The 15,457-nt window shown below is 33.4% G+C and overlaps 3 protein-coding genes across 3 annotated transcripts; all 3 read right to left on the bottom strand.

Annotated features, from left to right (window-relative positions):
• Nucleotides 1–4,180: 4,180 nt before the first annotated feature.
• Nucleotides 4,181–5,699, bottom strand: LOC134262895 (serine protease 56-like). The gene is made up of 4 exons (XM_062745216.1): nucleotides 5,586–5,699; nucleotides 5,082–5,228; nucleotides 4,616–4,704; nucleotides 4,181–4,310 (listed from the first exon to the last, which is right to left on the bottom strand). Exons 1-4 carry the CDS (start codon nucleotides 5,650–5,652, stop codon nucleotides 4,218–4,220), a joined length of 396 nt encoding a protein of 131 aa, XP_062601200.1. The 5' UTR covers nucleotides 5,653–5,699; the 3' UTR covers nucleotides 4,181–4,217.
• A 2,138-nt stretch (nucleotides 5,700–7,837) lies between these two features.
• On the bottom strand, nucleotides 7,838–12,892 carry LOC134262894 (tryptase-like). Its single transcript, XM_062745215.1, has 7 exons — nucleotides 12,795–12,892; nucleotides 11,092–11,268; nucleotides 10,203–10,288; nucleotides 9,990–10,078; nucleotides 9,310–9,575; nucleotides 8,582–8,736; nucleotides 7,838–8,028 (listed from the first exon to the last, which is right to left on the bottom strand). Exons 1-7 carry the CDS (start codon nucleotides 12,850–12,852, stop codon nucleotides 7,864–7,866), a joined length of 996 nt encoding a protein of 331 aa, XP_062601199.1. The 5' UTR covers nucleotides 12,853–12,892; the 3' UTR covers nucleotides 7,838–7,863.
• A 1,126-nt stretch (nucleotides 12,893–14,018) lies between these two features.
• LOC134262893 (tryptase-2-like) lies at nucleotides 14,019–15,193 on the bottom strand. Its single transcript, XM_062745214.1, has 2 exons — nucleotides 15,015–15,193; nucleotides 14,019–14,225 (listed from the first exon to the last, which is right to left on the bottom strand). Exons 1-2 carry the CDS (start codon nucleotides 15,111–15,113, stop codon nucleotides 14,061–14,063), a joined length of 264 nt encoding a protein of 87 aa, XP_062601198.1. The 5' UTR covers nucleotides 15,114–15,193; the 3' UTR covers nucleotides 14,019–14,060.
• Between the last annotated feature and the right edge of the window lie 264 nt (nucleotides 15,194–15,457).

Raw genomic sequence — 15,457 nt, 5'->3', positions numbered from 1 at the left:
TTTTTTTAAACAATGGCAACAACGTTCACCAATTCAACAACCAACATAAAAATAATGTATCGTATTGAAGTCTTCTTTTAAATCGTAGAAAATTTTAAAGCAGGAAAACACTATAAACTATAAGGAGAAGTAACATTTTTGGGAAAAAAATTGTTTACAGACAAAGGAACAGACAGACGATTGACCCCGTACCATTGCATAAGTTCCTCTACCCTTCGACAAGAAGAGACATGTATATATATATATATATTTTTTTTATAGGCCTTATTGAACAAAAGATGTTCAGAATATCGTGATAAAAATAAGAAACTTTAAATTTAATGAAGGTAAACTTAATGTCATTCTCTTTTAACGAATATCTCAGTTAAAATCACATCTCATCTTATCGAGAAATTCAACGGAAGACCTACTCGTTGCTCGCAACGAGATCTCATCTAGTTATTATTATTATTCTTTTTTTTTGACAAAATTTTGTGCAGGCGATTTCTCGAAAACTATTCAGCGGTTTTTCATGAAACTTTCACAAAATATGTGTCATTATATGAAGTTGTTACATCAGAAGAAAAATTTGGAAAATTCGCTTTTGGTGCCAAGTTATGGACAATTTCCTGATTTTAAAATGCGATTTTGTCGCGCACTTTTATCGAAAATGGCAAAGTATATGACATGGAGACTTATTGCAGATGATAGATCATGACTTTGTGGTTTGCAGAATCACCTTTTCGTGCGTCGTCAGTACTTCCGGTTTCTGCCGGAAGCATATTTAAAAAATGCAATTTTTCAATTTTTTTGTTTTTCAATATTTTTCTTTGTTGTGTTTATTCTAAATAGAGACTCATTTGCAAATGCATAATACGTAATTTTTTTTAGAATCGAGAAAGGCATTCTCGAGATATTCGCATTTGAAAATTTGAAGCGGTGTTTTCAATGGCCGAATGGTTAGCGCGTTGGATTTTCACGCGGGCGACCCGGGTTCGCTCCCCCGAATGTCTGACTTTTTTTATCGCTTTTTCTGCTAGATTTTTTGTTTTTTATTTCAGAATCGGACGGAAGACCTCTCGTTGCTCGCAACGAGTTTCATATCTAGTGATTTTACTTTTTCTGATTTTTTCTTTGTTCTCCGGTACTTTTTTGTCCGCGAGTGTTCTCGTAAACTGCTCATCCGATCTAGGTGAAACCTTTTTAGGGTCACTAGGTATGTTATGTAGATGTGCGGAACGAAGGTCATTTTGCGCGCACGTGCGTGCGTGTGCGCACACGTGTTACACGTGAAAAAACCAATATAATAGATATAGCCGTAACTTTTTTAAATTTTGGATGAAATGCTTGGAAACTCATAATATAAGGATATATTAGTACTATAGACATGACGACATGGTCAAAATAGCAAGATCTCACGCGCATGCACGTGCGCTTCGCTTCGATTGGCTGAAACTAAAAGTCTAAATATCTTTTTTGTTTTCTGACAAAATCCTTTGAAATTCTGAACATAGCCATACATTATGAAGATATACAGCATGATATATAAGAATGATCATGAACACACGCACATGCACGTGTGCTGCAATCTGATTGGCTAAAACTTTAAATGCCTACAACTTTCTTGGTTCTCAATACTACAGGGTGAAATTTCGAATATGAATAGATATAATGAATGCCTATATTATACTACTGTCAAAAGTAAATGCACCCGCACACAATGCATTAAACGACAGTATACTTGAGTTTGTGATGTTCATGCAGAATTAAGAACTTCTAAATGTCAAGACATGTAACATACTGAAGCATGCAGATCTTTTGACCCTTGACCTTGAAACTTAGGTCAAGGTCATTGGTAACCTGAATAAAATGTTAATATTAGCTATATACCAAAATCACCTTGACCTATGAACTTGAAATCGACCTTAACCTTTGTCCTTGACCACAGGGTAAAAAGAAACATGAAGTACATGTACATGTATCTAGAAACACTTTTCAGAATTTATTTCGGTTGGCAGGATAGAAGTTAAAGAGTTGGTGGTTTTTAATGACCTTGACCTTTCATCCAAATGTCACAATCAATCTTAAGTTCTTGGAGTAAGATACAAGATTCAACTCCAACGTTAAATAGGTTAAGAATAAAAATATCCGCCCCCCCTCCCCCCTCAACAACCAAACAAATCAAATAAATGGCAACGTAGAGAATCGCTGTTAAACTCAAATAACACCTCGGACCCACATAAAATTTCAGAAAAACTGCAGAAAAGAGCTCGAGGAAAGTGTATTAAAATATTTGATTTGAGTTTCCAAAGTATATAGAAATTATTAATCTATACGGAAAAAATTACAAATCCTGTCGTGTTTGAAATGAAAGTGCAGATGAACAAAGTTGGTATATAAGCCTTTTATAGCCTATTTATTCAGATGTCGTTAATAGCATTCAATTCTACTGATTTGAAATAATATTTTAATACCAAGCATCCTTTGTTTATTTTACCTTTGAAATTTATTTGAATTTTTTTTAGAATTACGCAATCCCCAGAAATAGCGATTTTCGGTATATTAAAAATCAATATACAGGTACGCTCCTTCGTAAAATAATCAGATATTTGCATTCATGAAAAAAATATTAATAAGAAGGTGTTAAACAATATTGGTCACATTAGCTGCATGACACGAATGTCTTTTTAAACATCTCTTGTAAACCACAGAAAGTAGCCCCCTATGCATTGGAAAAAATGAATAGTTCCGGTCAAAAACCTCTATATATTTATTTACAAAGTATATAAAATTTACTAGGCACAGGTACCAGCGTTGTCAAAATGGCCTGAGAGGAAATATTAAAAAAATTCCAAACAGAAAGGAAAATCCCTTTTCCATGTATGGAACTTCTATTGAATAAGTTCATTTTGATTGGTTAGCTATCGGCGTGATACCCTTATGCCTAGGTCACATTTAAGCCGACGGTCGGGCGACTAAATTTTTCTGGTCTTGTCGGCTGAGAGAAAAGGATCGGCCGACACAGGATCTGGCGACACGGAGCAGTCACATTACTTCATAGGGACACCGATAACTTGGATAAATGGCACAAAAAATCTTAATTCTTTAGAAATCAGCAATATTTTTTCATAGATCTATATTCAGATAGGTGACGTGAGTAATGTTTGCAAGGCAAAGTGGCAGGATATCTTACAAAATTGTCACTCAATGTTGAAAATGTGTGCAAACTTTGTAGGGAACTGCATAAAAACGACAAATGCATGGTGCATATCTAAGCAGCAAAGAATACTAAAGATTTCTGATAAATAATTTGTTATTTCCGTTCAAAAAATTTATATCAAACCATGCATCAAAAATTTGTTTGTGTTATGTATCCTTAATAGATTAAATATTCGCAAGTCAGCCAGTCGTCGCCCGATCATCGAGCTCTGAGCTACAGTTTGATTTTAACCGTCGGCCGAAATTTTCAACACCCTTATTGTCCAACAACGGAAGACCGACTTAATAAACTGACCGTCGATGGTCGGACGATGATCGAAGGTTGGTCAACGGATTACTGCAGTTGAAGAAATCGGCCACCGACGCATGAAAAATTATAACTTGGACCGATGGACACAAAATTGGTCGGCCGACAAAAAAATAGGTCAAAATCGGCCAAGACAACGGCCGATGAACTGACGACTGTCACTCGAAGAATCCCATTTTTGCTTCAAAACCCGTCGGCCGTTGGTCGTTTTTGGAAATGTGACTGGGGTTTTAGTCGACTTTAACCCTGCCTTGTCGTGGGAATAAAAACTACTTTGAGCCCGAGGTTAAAATAAGTAGAGAAATAAAATGTGAATCGATATATTAAAAAATGACATATGCTTGAAAAATGGTAACTTTATATATGTATTTTTTCTTTGATTCGCGGGATAGAAAGATATGTTAATCGCTTAACCAACAAGCCATAATCATCTTGCATATGCAAAACGTTAAACGATATATAGTTGATAGTTGATATCATTGTATTTTTATATTCCTAAATGAAATCCTTGGATACTTAGCATATTTATAAAAGGTCTAAGAGGAATAAGGCACGAAAAGGGACATGGGGAGCGTTTGGGGAACATCTGTAACGGTCCCCGTTACAATTAGCACTAGTATTAAATTGCGTTTGTTTTTCGGATTTTTTTTAAAAATTAGTTTTTGCCTGAAGAATAACACAATGTAGTTGCCCAAATAGATACAACTAAGTCCTACTCATTGAAGCAGTGAGCAGCTGTGAGAACCCATTGGTCAGCTATAAGTATTCCTCCGCACACGTGATGTCCATTTGATCTCATTGAAACCTTAAATGATATAAAGAACGTGTTATCTTTACGAAATTTAGTACACTCAAAAATATGTTCTGTCATCATATATACGAAATAGTGTACTTGAAAAATACGACTGCTAGCTATACTTGTAGTAAAGTTTCCACTCTTCAATATGTAAATGTATAATAAATAACAAACCTTAAAATGTAATTCAGACATCAGTATTTGAATGCAAACTTGTTAATAAAAAAATCAGTACATGTATTTAAGTCCATAACCCCACTCCATTTATTTAGTTTTCACAAATTTAAGGGATGAAATGTTTTATGATTATGTACCTGCCAAGGGAATTCGCCAGGTTTAGCCCTTGTGCCTCCCACTATTTTATATTGATGTGTCGTTATAGGTGTACTTAATCCACACTGACCTCAAGAAATATCACAAGACAATAATATCAAAACAGGACAGAATGATTTGGTTTGTACAAAGTCGTGTATTTCTTTTTATTGAATCAACAAAATCAAAGGACTTTCACAAGCAGTTAAATGCCTCTTTTGATTTAGTTTGTTTTCAATGTTTTCCTAAGTAAATAAATTAAATGCATTAAAAAAGAACAATTCATTGTTATTAAGTTTGAAATTTTCAGTAATTTATGTTTCGATCAACATAACTAATAACTTCTCTATTCATTACCACAAAGTCATAGGGTATTTTGAAGAAAAAAACAGGCTGTGAAGAATCACTTTATACACTACATGTACGAATATGGCAAAAAGAATAGATTATTGTAATATTCATGCATACCTGGGTGAATTGGCGGAGTTAATTGAAACTTTGGAGGAATGCAGCACATTTCTTGAAAGCCACACCCACTCCTGGTATAGGAGTAGCCGGACAGGCAGTTATTAAAGTAATAATTAACGCAGGTTCCTCCATAATTTGTGTGACACACTAAAAATTAAAGGCATTTTTAAATGCATTTAATTTATCATATAATAAACAATATCGCGAAAACGCCATCCATACTGTAGGTCAATACAATTAACACAAACCACAATTTGCATATATTTGGCAGAACTCGCCCATTCTCACTAGTACTATTTTAAGTGTAATAAAATTATACGTTTTGCGATAAATGGTTTGTCAAAAAATGCAAAAAAAAAAAATATGTATAAATTCTATAATAAGTTCAAGAACTTCATTTCTTATTGATGGATATGAATATTAAAAAATTATTCCAAAGTATTAAGTATTTTAGAAGTATTATTTGTTTTGCTAAAGCGTGAAAAAATATGAAATTTTACATACAATCTTGTAATGCCACTCCTCCAATCAGTGAAAGGAAAATGCAAAATTTCAATGGATTCCCAGACATGGCTGCCGAGTGTGAAAAGCAGGACAATGATAAGAAACTGACGCATGCACAATAATATCAGAAACCTAATCACATCGGTCTGTGAAGTCCTTGTGGTGTGATTAAGTACAAAAATGATAACGTGGACATTTTTAGCTTATGGCTATACAGGAAGACTGAATTTTTTAAATGTTTTGAAATTTTTATTTCCAAGTGTTTTTTTAAGTCCTCGAAATTAAGATCATGATTTACATGTATATGGTGTTAGGAATCCACAGTACTTGAACTCAAAAGTCCATTAAACAACACAAATCAGGAACAGAGCAAACACGAGCCTCTAAAATATTAGAGGTGGGATCAGGTGCCAGGGAGGAATGAGCATCCCAGCTGACCGGTCACATCCGCCGCGAGCTGCTAGACAAGATTGGGAAAACGAAGAAATCCGTCGACGATTCAGTGTGTAAATAATGGCCTAACAATTAGAATGAAAATGATAGATTACTGATATTCTTGTTTCAGCAATTTGTTTGTCAATACGTTCTATTTCCACTATTGAAGAGTTATAGTTCTAAGTGCGCTCTTTTGTGAAAAAAGTCGGAGAATGTACAAATCTCGCGGGATTTCTGGGACAAACGTAGCATAAACATGTTGACAAACAACATCTTGAACATGTTGAATGTCGATGAACAAATACTAACAAAATGCATATGAAATATTTTATTGTTGTGGACTTTATTTAAATTAAGAGTACAGATGACAAGGAAATTAATTTACATCTTTTGGTGATCGTATGTATAGCATACTCTCGCGTATTGAATCAACTGAGAGATGTTAAACCCCATACACAGGTGATAAAGGTATATTGCTGGTATATTGCGGCATAAGTTATGGAAATTGACGGATTCATGTATCAGTGGCTGTCCATTATTGTAGATTTGGTTGCCCTTCGCAAACAATTCGATAATGAGGCAAGCTGTTGGCAAATGAGTTAAAAATACAATGTAAATCATATACTGTACCAATTTTGATGCATAAGATGCGCATTTTGATAAATTATGTCTCTTCGGTGTACTTATGCCGAAACGTTTGAAATCCGAAATATTTATTTAAAAAAAAACATTGAAGCCGAAAAAAGGGGATTTGTAAGACAGAAGCCAAATGAGTTGAGGGATCAGAGCATCAACATGCTGCAATTTTATGTTCGAGAAGGTACTATGACCTCGTTAGCAAATACAAACTATCTTTAATTCTATTACTAAGTGACGTTTAATACAAACCGTGGAACCATCGTTTTAACACTTATAGTCAACTGTTTACGGATTTTCCTACAGATGTGGTCAGACCACAGGGGATGCTTATATCCTTTTTTTTCATTATAACATCACTTTTCTGATGCTTTGGGATGTCCCTTGTTTGCTCTTCCCCCGATTGCCTTGCCTTCGATGGACTTAATAAGTTTTCTTCATTTTTTTTCTAAAACAAAAGGGCTATCGGTATATGTTGTATTTGAGTTTTTTCCCCTTTGTTCCTATGAACACGCAAGTCGAAGCAATGTTTTGGCTAAATAACCGAAATATTTATATGTATTTATTTTTAAAATAGATAATTTAAATGAAAAGTATACTAAATGAATAATGATAAATATTTTAACAAAAGTAACCACTTCGTATTTTTAAATGTGAGTCGAGTTCGTTATATCGTAACAAGTTTTTTTCCCTAAAGTTTAGCGTAAATAATATTATGACGTTAATTTTTAATAAAATTATAACTTTTCTTATGTTATGAGACTCTAACAAGTATAAAATAGAAGGGAGTTGGCATTAAATTGAAGATAAAATACCTTTAAAAGTGATTGAAAAATGCGTGATTGCGGGGAAACAGTATATGCGTTATAAATAGGAAATGGTATATGCGTTAAAATCCGTGACTGCGGGGAAGGGGGTTTAATATCACATGGATTTTCATTTGAAGAGGGAAGGGTGGTTGAGACCATTTTCTGACTATTTTGATCTCCTTTAGAAGAGCTTACACTGAGGCATATGCAATTTGTTTGGTTAAATACCATCTTCAAAATGAATAATAAGATTGCAATACATGTATGTCTTTTCAAGGCATCCACGATAGGTCCATATGTAAGATAGAAATGATTTTCCCAAAGACACAACAAACACATGTTAGGATGTTTTTCTTTATACCATTACATATAAAAAATCTGAGTTAATTGGAAAGAGATCAAGGATGCGCTGCTTTTTGTTGGTTAATCCAGGTTAGGAAGGAACTGACACGTGTGTACACCCCGGGGGCGTTCCTGTCCCCACAGCCGTACCCCCAGGACACGATTCCCGCCAATTTCCACAATCCGTCCTTCTTACAAACTAAAGGTCCGCCGCTGTCACCCTGAAGAAATTTGTTTTATGTAACCTTTTTGATTTAACATACTAGTATTAAAGAAAATTAATGGAAATATTCCTGAAGCAATGAATTATTTTCACTAAAAAATTGAAATAAACTTATGTGCACTGTACTGTCGTTTTCTTCTTTGTTTAAATAAGCTTTTCATTTAGAATGAATAATGTCATACGGTTTTCTATATGTTATCATTTTTTTTTTTTTTTTTTTTTTTTTTTTTACAAAATTTTGTAGTATTGTTAAGGTTAGAGTTAGAATTGCAAAATGATTAAATAAAAAAATTACAATGACTTTGGGACAGAAATATCATTGCAGTAAACTTCAATTCATTAATTAGATAACATAAAATCTAACACGATCTTCATTACAATGTGAAAAAAACTAAAAAGATCTCCAGTAACTCTTAGTTTAACATGCACTTAACTTTACAAAAAACAAAAGATATGAACCATGCAACAATATACTTTATGCCCCCCAAATGCTTTACCAGTTCCCTGTTGGTCCTGCAATTTCCATGTTAAATATTGTATGTGATACAAACCTGACAGGCATCTTTCCCGCCTGCCCTCAAACCTGCGCAGATGTTACTTGTGTGCACGTGATTTCTACCCAGGAAATACTGACACTGGGAGTTTGTCATCGTCGGTACATCAACCTTTCTTAAGTACTGAGCGCCCGGGGCATTGCCGTTGTTATCTGAATATAAAATTTAAACTGCTTTTAATAAAGGATATTTTACTTTACTTAAACTGGATCTTTTTTTTTCATACAAAAATTGAAAATAATAGCAAAGATGAAAAGAAAAAGAACCGTTTTAATTCGAGGAGCCAAATGTTTCAAGGCCAAGAAAAATAAGCATGGAATAATAAAAGTTTTGGCATTATTAACTTACATTAATCTCCCCGCTTTATTAGCCAAATAAAATCCAATCGCTTCATAAACAGTAATAAAATTTTCATTTAATTGTATACAGCAAGGATTTGGTAAGTTGCAATAATTTGTCAATGACGTTTACTTAAGTAATTGCAAGCAATGAAAAATAGAAATACTATTACCGTAAAAAGTATTTAGTCAATAGACATGTTCGTATTTAGATACCAAAGAAGGACGACATATTAATAGCATCGTGCAATGCGAGTTATTTATTTTATAAACTGGGTAAAAACCCTCCATTGGCAAGGGGAACCCTCTAAATATGAGTAAAACATTGTAAGGAACATTAAACAAACAATCAAACCTGCTACGTTTGGTTTCAAAATCAATATGTACCGAAATATGTGGCACCCCATCCAGTAACTGTACACGTCATTTGTTCGAATTGGTCGTAAGAATGTGGCAGACAGGCAGCTCGGATGTATTGACTGTTGATATCTACAGGTTTGTCCAGTTTCATCAGGGCAATATCGTTAAGGTTTGTACGAGAATTGTAGCCGGAGTGGACAATCAAGTTGCGGACATGATGGACCTGACTTGTATACACATGGTGGCGATCGTGCATCCCCACACCCACGGTCCAGTACCGAGCATTGTGGTAGCTACAGAGAGAATGAAAACTGCACTGCTAGATAATGGAGGACAACATTGTGTACATTGTTTAATTTTTCTTACTTGGTAAGTTTTTAATATTCATACTAAGTGTCAAGATTTCTAACATTTTAGATCACGTCTAGTCCAGTGCTTTCCAATTAAGAATGAAGCAATTTAGGCTGGATTGAAGATATCAACCTAGATTCATATTGCTCAGTGGTTAGAGTATTGATTCTGACTATAGTGATTTATAAATTTTCCAAATACATGTATGTTATTTCATTCCTCCTTTTCATACTGAATTAGTACATGTATGATAACACTGTACGTACAAGTCTTACACAATCATAATTTAACTATAAGCAATTATCAATTTATCTTACAATTAAAATATATTGTGAAAAAAAAAATCATATACTTACTCTTCAAAGCAGTGAGCAGCAGTAGCAACCCACTGTGAGTCAATAAGTGTACCACCACACACGTGACTTCCGCCATACATCAGCGACACCTGTAAAACAGGAAGTTCACTGTCTCTGTCACAAAAGATCATAGTGAAAGCGAAATCATAATTCTGAGATAAGATATGTAACATAATGCATATGATTGTTTTGGAAAAAAGTTTTTTGTCAAACCTGCCATGGAAATTCCCCATGTGATGCTGTAGTACCGCCCACTATTTTAGTATGGGTTGAACCCACTGATGAAGTTCCGCACTGGGCTGTTGATCAAAAGTTGTATTAAAATTTTATATATCTTATATACATGTTAAAGATAATGGAATCTATATAGTTGTTTTATGATAAGTATCTTACACATTATCGAGTTAAAGATATACACGCTATATAAACGCTGAAAATTATAAAGAGTGGTAAGTTATTGGTAAACAAGCTGATGAAACAAGAATTCAATATAAGTCGTTGTAATTAAAGACCAATTAAATAAGGTCATCAATTACGAACTCAGTCTTTTCATGATATTTACACTTGTAGTGCGTAAACCGTATAAAGACACGCATGCCCAATGGGAACTCAAAGACAACGAGGTATGTTGCATTTTGACTAAGTTTATGAATAAAAGGTGTCATAATCATTGAATAGATGAATAATACTGCTTGCTTTAAAAGATGAGTATCTTTCAGTGTTAGACGTTTGCCATCCAATTCACAAGCGGCCTACATGTACCTCGTTTTCTAGTCAAATTTTGTTCAATTTTCTTTAAGTAAGCATCCAGGAAAATAATTATTATTTGACATTGTTAAATGTATAATGCTATCATTTTTAATTTTGTGTTTCACAATATTTTCATTACCTTAATTTATAAACAAAATTAATAAATTTTCAACTTAATTTTTAATTGACGCAGGCTATAGTGACTGTATAAACATATATTTTGTTATATTATGAAGGCCAGATTCGTTCAATATTATATGTACAAGAAAAACCAAGACTTACATTAAATACAACAAAAAATGGATGCTGCTTGAAGTGAACGGTGATCACACAAACACATTAAAGGTCTTACCTACATTATTCGGGGACACACCTCCGGAATGTGGGGGTGGTGTGGTGTGTGTTTGTACATAAGTCGGAGGGATACAACATTTCTGCAGGAATCCACAGAAGTTATACGTATAGCTGTCTCCAACGTGACAATAGTCATATAAATGTACACAGCGACCATGCAGTGAAGTGGAACATGCTTAAACAAAGATAAAATAATGATCGATGAAGCTTTATTTTGAATGCATTTAAAAGTCATATGCTGACTGATGTTTTTCATACTAATTGTTAGTCCAGTGTTTACACACTGATTTGACGACTGATTTTCTGTTATTTCCCGATCATGACAAGGAGTACACGACCGGTCGGCAGGGGATGCCCACTCCTCATGGCACCTGATCCAACTTTTGATATTATGGAAGTCGGTGCTCTGCTTTTGCAGAGCTTGAATTCTTTGCGTTATCTCCATATATTTCAATATATTTTTATTGGAATTTATTTAGTTTAATTTTTTTATTATTTGTAAAAACAAAATTCGTACATCGATTTTTTCTTCTGTTCTCTTCTGGTTATTTTAAAATTTTTCCAAAAGAATGAAAATACCTTATGTTACATGTATTTTAGTATCAAGAAATAAATATGGAATATATTTGACATACACTGCATGTAGATGTGTACGTATACAACGTAATTTAATTTATCATCTATTAAATTTTGGAGCTCGACCTGTGCTTAGAAATGACCATTTCGAATGCAATTAATCATTTTAGTGCCAAAAACTTAAGGATGATTTCTTTATCATTTACAATGCTTAATTATTTGCAAAAAACTTTCTTCAAATATCACACTGTATCAAATTAAAGAGGTTAATTTAGTGCAGGTAACTTTTTAACAATAAAAATTTGAAAACAGTACTCGTGTTAATTTGCCTTTAAAATGTACAAGTGTGAATTGTTGCCTAGCTTAATATTCCCAAGAAATGATGCATTGATTTAAGGATCAAATTAAAGAGGCTGGGGGGTGGCAGCAATTTTCAGACTATTTCTATCTCCTTTGAAAGAAGAGCTCCATATAAAGATATACAAAAATGATCAAATTTTAAAACAAAAATGTATGAATTTTTTCTTTGCCAAATGATAGTTGACATTTTGGAATACCGTATTTTAAAAAATAAGTTAAATCTGGTGGTTAATTTGTGGTTAATTTGTTGACCCGCCAGCCTCCTTAATCATCCATGTACCATTTCTTACCTAACTTTATTATATAACTACATTTTTTAAGTACATTGACCCCACGGAACTGAGAATGATAGTGATATAATATACCTTTCACATTCTCCTAATATATAATTTCTTCCCAAATCAATACCAATTGTATAATCATGTTTTAAAATGATGCCATTAAGTATTTTTGATAGATTTGAAATAAATTCATTTTAAAATACAAATTGTAAGCTTAAAGGTTTGGATATATTGAAGATCATTACTTTTACTTGTATGTTTCATAATATGCAGGTAAAAGAAATTTAACCCTCAAAACATTCATCTTACTCTCCTTCCCTGTAGTAAGGTAAAATATGTTTTGTTCTCGAATTTCAGCTAAGACATTTCTTGGACGACTATCTTTACGTAAACTTCCATTACCATTTGTGTTGAATGGCAATTCAAAATAGTATATATTGACGATGGATATCGGTAACTAATTCTTGGTCATGGAGAAGCTTACTTGATGCTGCTGTATATTGTACTCCGAGAAACAGAAGACAAACGTTGATGAGCCACATTATGACCAGTTCAGTTTATAGAAAGAGACCGAAGTGAGAAAATTCGTGAGAATCGCAGACTTGACACTTAGATAACGTGCAATCAGACCCAAGATTAAATGATCATGTTGTAATATGAGCATTTTTTAATAGAGAAAGAAATCTTGAAGTGTTCAAAAAGTGTCATATATTTGAGATCATTACATAACATACAAATGACATTAATTTTCTTTTCCTTTAAACGATCCGTCATTTACATGTATAAACTTTTATTTTAAGGTTTTATTGGGCCTTTTCTCTCGAAAGAAAGACAAAGGGATGCTATTTTCGAATGTCTTACAGCTTCCTCTTAAAATCGTATTGAACTCAAATAAGCAGATCATTGATTTGTTTCAATTGCAATCCTTAAGTAAAAGGTGAAGTTTTTCACATTTCTGTTCTGTATTTCCTTTTTGACCTTTCTTTATCTCTGTACTATATAGGAATAGAGTTTCATTCCCTTGTAATCATTTAATATTCAGAAAAAAGTTCAAATTCATTATAGTATATTATCGTATTTACTTTGCGAAGAGATTCAAAATGGCAGAAAAATTAGCAACGCTACTCCTCTCTTTTGCTACTTATGAAATCAAACGACCTTTGATGTGTAACAACATGCATATGGAGATATTGAAACCGCTACACATTGTTTTCGCAGGTTAAATGGCAGTAAAAATTATAAAAAGGCTTTATTGTTTTCTTTCGTCAAAGAGCTGCAATATTTTCGACTGGCAGTTGAAACGTTAGTAGAAAAATAGTTCTGGTACTCCTGCACTTGGTACCAAAATTTATCTATTTATGGACTCTGTCAGAAGGTTAGGAAATCTGGAGTTACCTATATCATTAGTCATTCCATGAGTATTCGCCATATGTAAAGGAAACGTACTTGAAAGCATAAAATAAGGTTAAAAAGTCGTTATTCAAATCTGACATTATAACAATAATCTTACCTGTATTTTGACAAAAACCAATAAAAGATGTATTTCTTTGAACTTTTTTTTCAGAATTCATTGATTCAAAAACCTTGTGATGTAATACTAGATTTAAAAATTTAAGATCGAAACAACAATCGATTAAACGAATTTTTGGTACGGATCAAGTTTTCTAAAAACAATAATTTCTTAAAAAACAACAAGCATTTCTTTTTCTTTTTCCTTTATACCACAAATAATGTATATATTCTTGTACATCTATGGATGAGCTGCTTTTTGTTGGTTGATCCAAGAGATGAATGAACTGACACGTGTGTACACCCCGGGGGCGTTCCTGTCCCCACAGCCGTACCCCCAGGACACAATTCCCGCCAATTTCCACACTCCGTCCTTCTTACAGACTAAAGGTCCGCCGCTGTCACCCTGAAAAAATATTGGATAACAAAATTAGTTATTAAAATTCTCTGTGCAATTTATTTCAGTAGATTTTGTAGTCAAACCGATTACATTTTCAGATAAGCATTGATTACATTTAATCGACATACATATAGTAACGTAATAATTGCATATTTGTTACACACTGTCAACGAAACAGATAAATGCAAAAAAGTATAATTTTCTTCATAAATTCTCTAGTATAATGAATACGGCAAAGACATAACCATCAGTAAGGAAGAATCACAATGAATAAAACTTGAATAAACAGGCATCATTTATTTTTGTAAGCAAAGCAACCAAAAATGAATCAAAAGCAATGCAAGAAAAACTGTGGAATATCAAAAGCAAAATAAGAAGCACATATCGATTAAAGAACAAAACAACATGTATTACATAAAAGCAACAAAAACAGAACATATGAAGAAGCTTTTAATCGTAAAGGATGCAAACACCTGTCACATCAGAAAGTATGAATTCAATAATTTAAACTTGAATAAGCAGGCATCCTAAATTTTAAAGAAAAGCAACCAAGAACGAATCAAATGCAATGCAAGAAACACTGCAACATCAAAAGCAATAAGGAGATAAACATTAAGGAACAAAAAATAAATGAATTATATAAAAGCAAGAAAGCAGAACATATAAACAGCTTTCAGTTGCGAAGGATATAAACACATGTCAATAATTCTAAAACAAGGCAGGGAAATTGCAATCCACAGAAAAGAAAATATATCACGTGACCAGTTTCCATGACAAACACGTGATCCTACGAACCTGGCAAGCATCTTTCCCGCCTGCCCTCAGACCTGCGCAGAGATTACTTGTGTGCACGTGATTTCTACCCAAGAAATACTGACACTGGGAGTTTGTCATTGTCGGTACATCAACCTTTCTTAAGTACTGAGCGCCCGGGGCATTACCATGATTATCTGAATGTTAAATGTAACTTTACTTTATTAGTGATCTATCTGAACACCCAACAGGTCTCTAGATACTAAGTTCAGCCTTCTATTGCAAGCAAAGAACAATAAAGCTAGAAAGCAATGAGTGCTTTTAGGACCGAATATTTGAATCCTTGACTTTTGTTGCAAGCAAAGAATAAGAAAGCTATAAAGCAACAACAGTGTCATCTTTCAGGGTTTTTTTCTATGGTTTGCATAAATACATGATTTATGTTGACAAAATTCTATTCAACACCTTAAAAAAATTACCAAGTT

Source organism: Saccostrea cucullata, unplaced genomic scaffold (genome assembly GCF_032062105.1).
Source record: "Saccostrea cucullata isolate Sc308-1 unplaced genomic scaffold, CSIRO_AGI_Scuc_v1 ctg11311, whole genome shotgun sequence".
NCBI classification, from domain to species: Eukaryota; Metazoa; Mollusca; class Bivalvia; order Ostreida; family Ostreidae; genus Saccostrea; species Saccostrea cuccullata.
This window is presented reverse-complemented; position numbering and strand designations above follow the sequence as displayed.

Excerpts from the sequence above, each read along its gene's own strand:
- LOC134262895 (XM_062745216.1), bottom strand. The coding sequence starts at position 5,652 with ATGTCTGGGAATCCATTGAAATTTTGCATTTTCCTTTCACTGATTGGA. Across the intron at positions 4,705-5,081 it reads AACTCCGCCAATTCACCCAG|GTCAGTGTGGATTAAGTACA; the intron begins GTATGCATGAAT and ends ATATTTCTTGAG. Across the intron at positions 4,311-4,615 it reads CTGGCGAATTCCCTTGGCAG|GTTTCAATGAGATCAAATGG; the intron begins GTACATAATCAT and ends ATATCATTTAAG.
- LOC134262894 (XM_062745215.1), bottom strand. The coding sequence starts at position 12,852 with ATGTGGCTCATCAACGTTTGTCTTCTGTTTCTCGGAGTACAATATACA. Across the intron at positions 11,269-12,794 it reads ACAATATACAGCAGCATCAA|CATGTTCCACTTCACTGCAT; the intron begins GTAAGCTTCTCC and ends TCTTTGTTTAAG. Across the intron at positions 10,079-10,202 it reads ATGGGGAATTTCCATGGCAG|GTGTCGCTGATGTATGGCGG; the intron begins GTTTGACAAAAA and ends CCTGTTTTACAG.
- LOC134262893 (XM_062745214.1), bottom strand. The coding sequence starts at position 15,113 with ATGACAAACTCCCAGTGTCAGTATTTCTTGGGTAGAAATCACGTGCAC. Across the intron at positions 14,226-15,014 it reads GCGGGAAAGATGCTTGCCAG|GGTGACAGCGGCGGACCTTT; the intron begins GTTCGTAGGATC and ends ATATTTTTTCAG.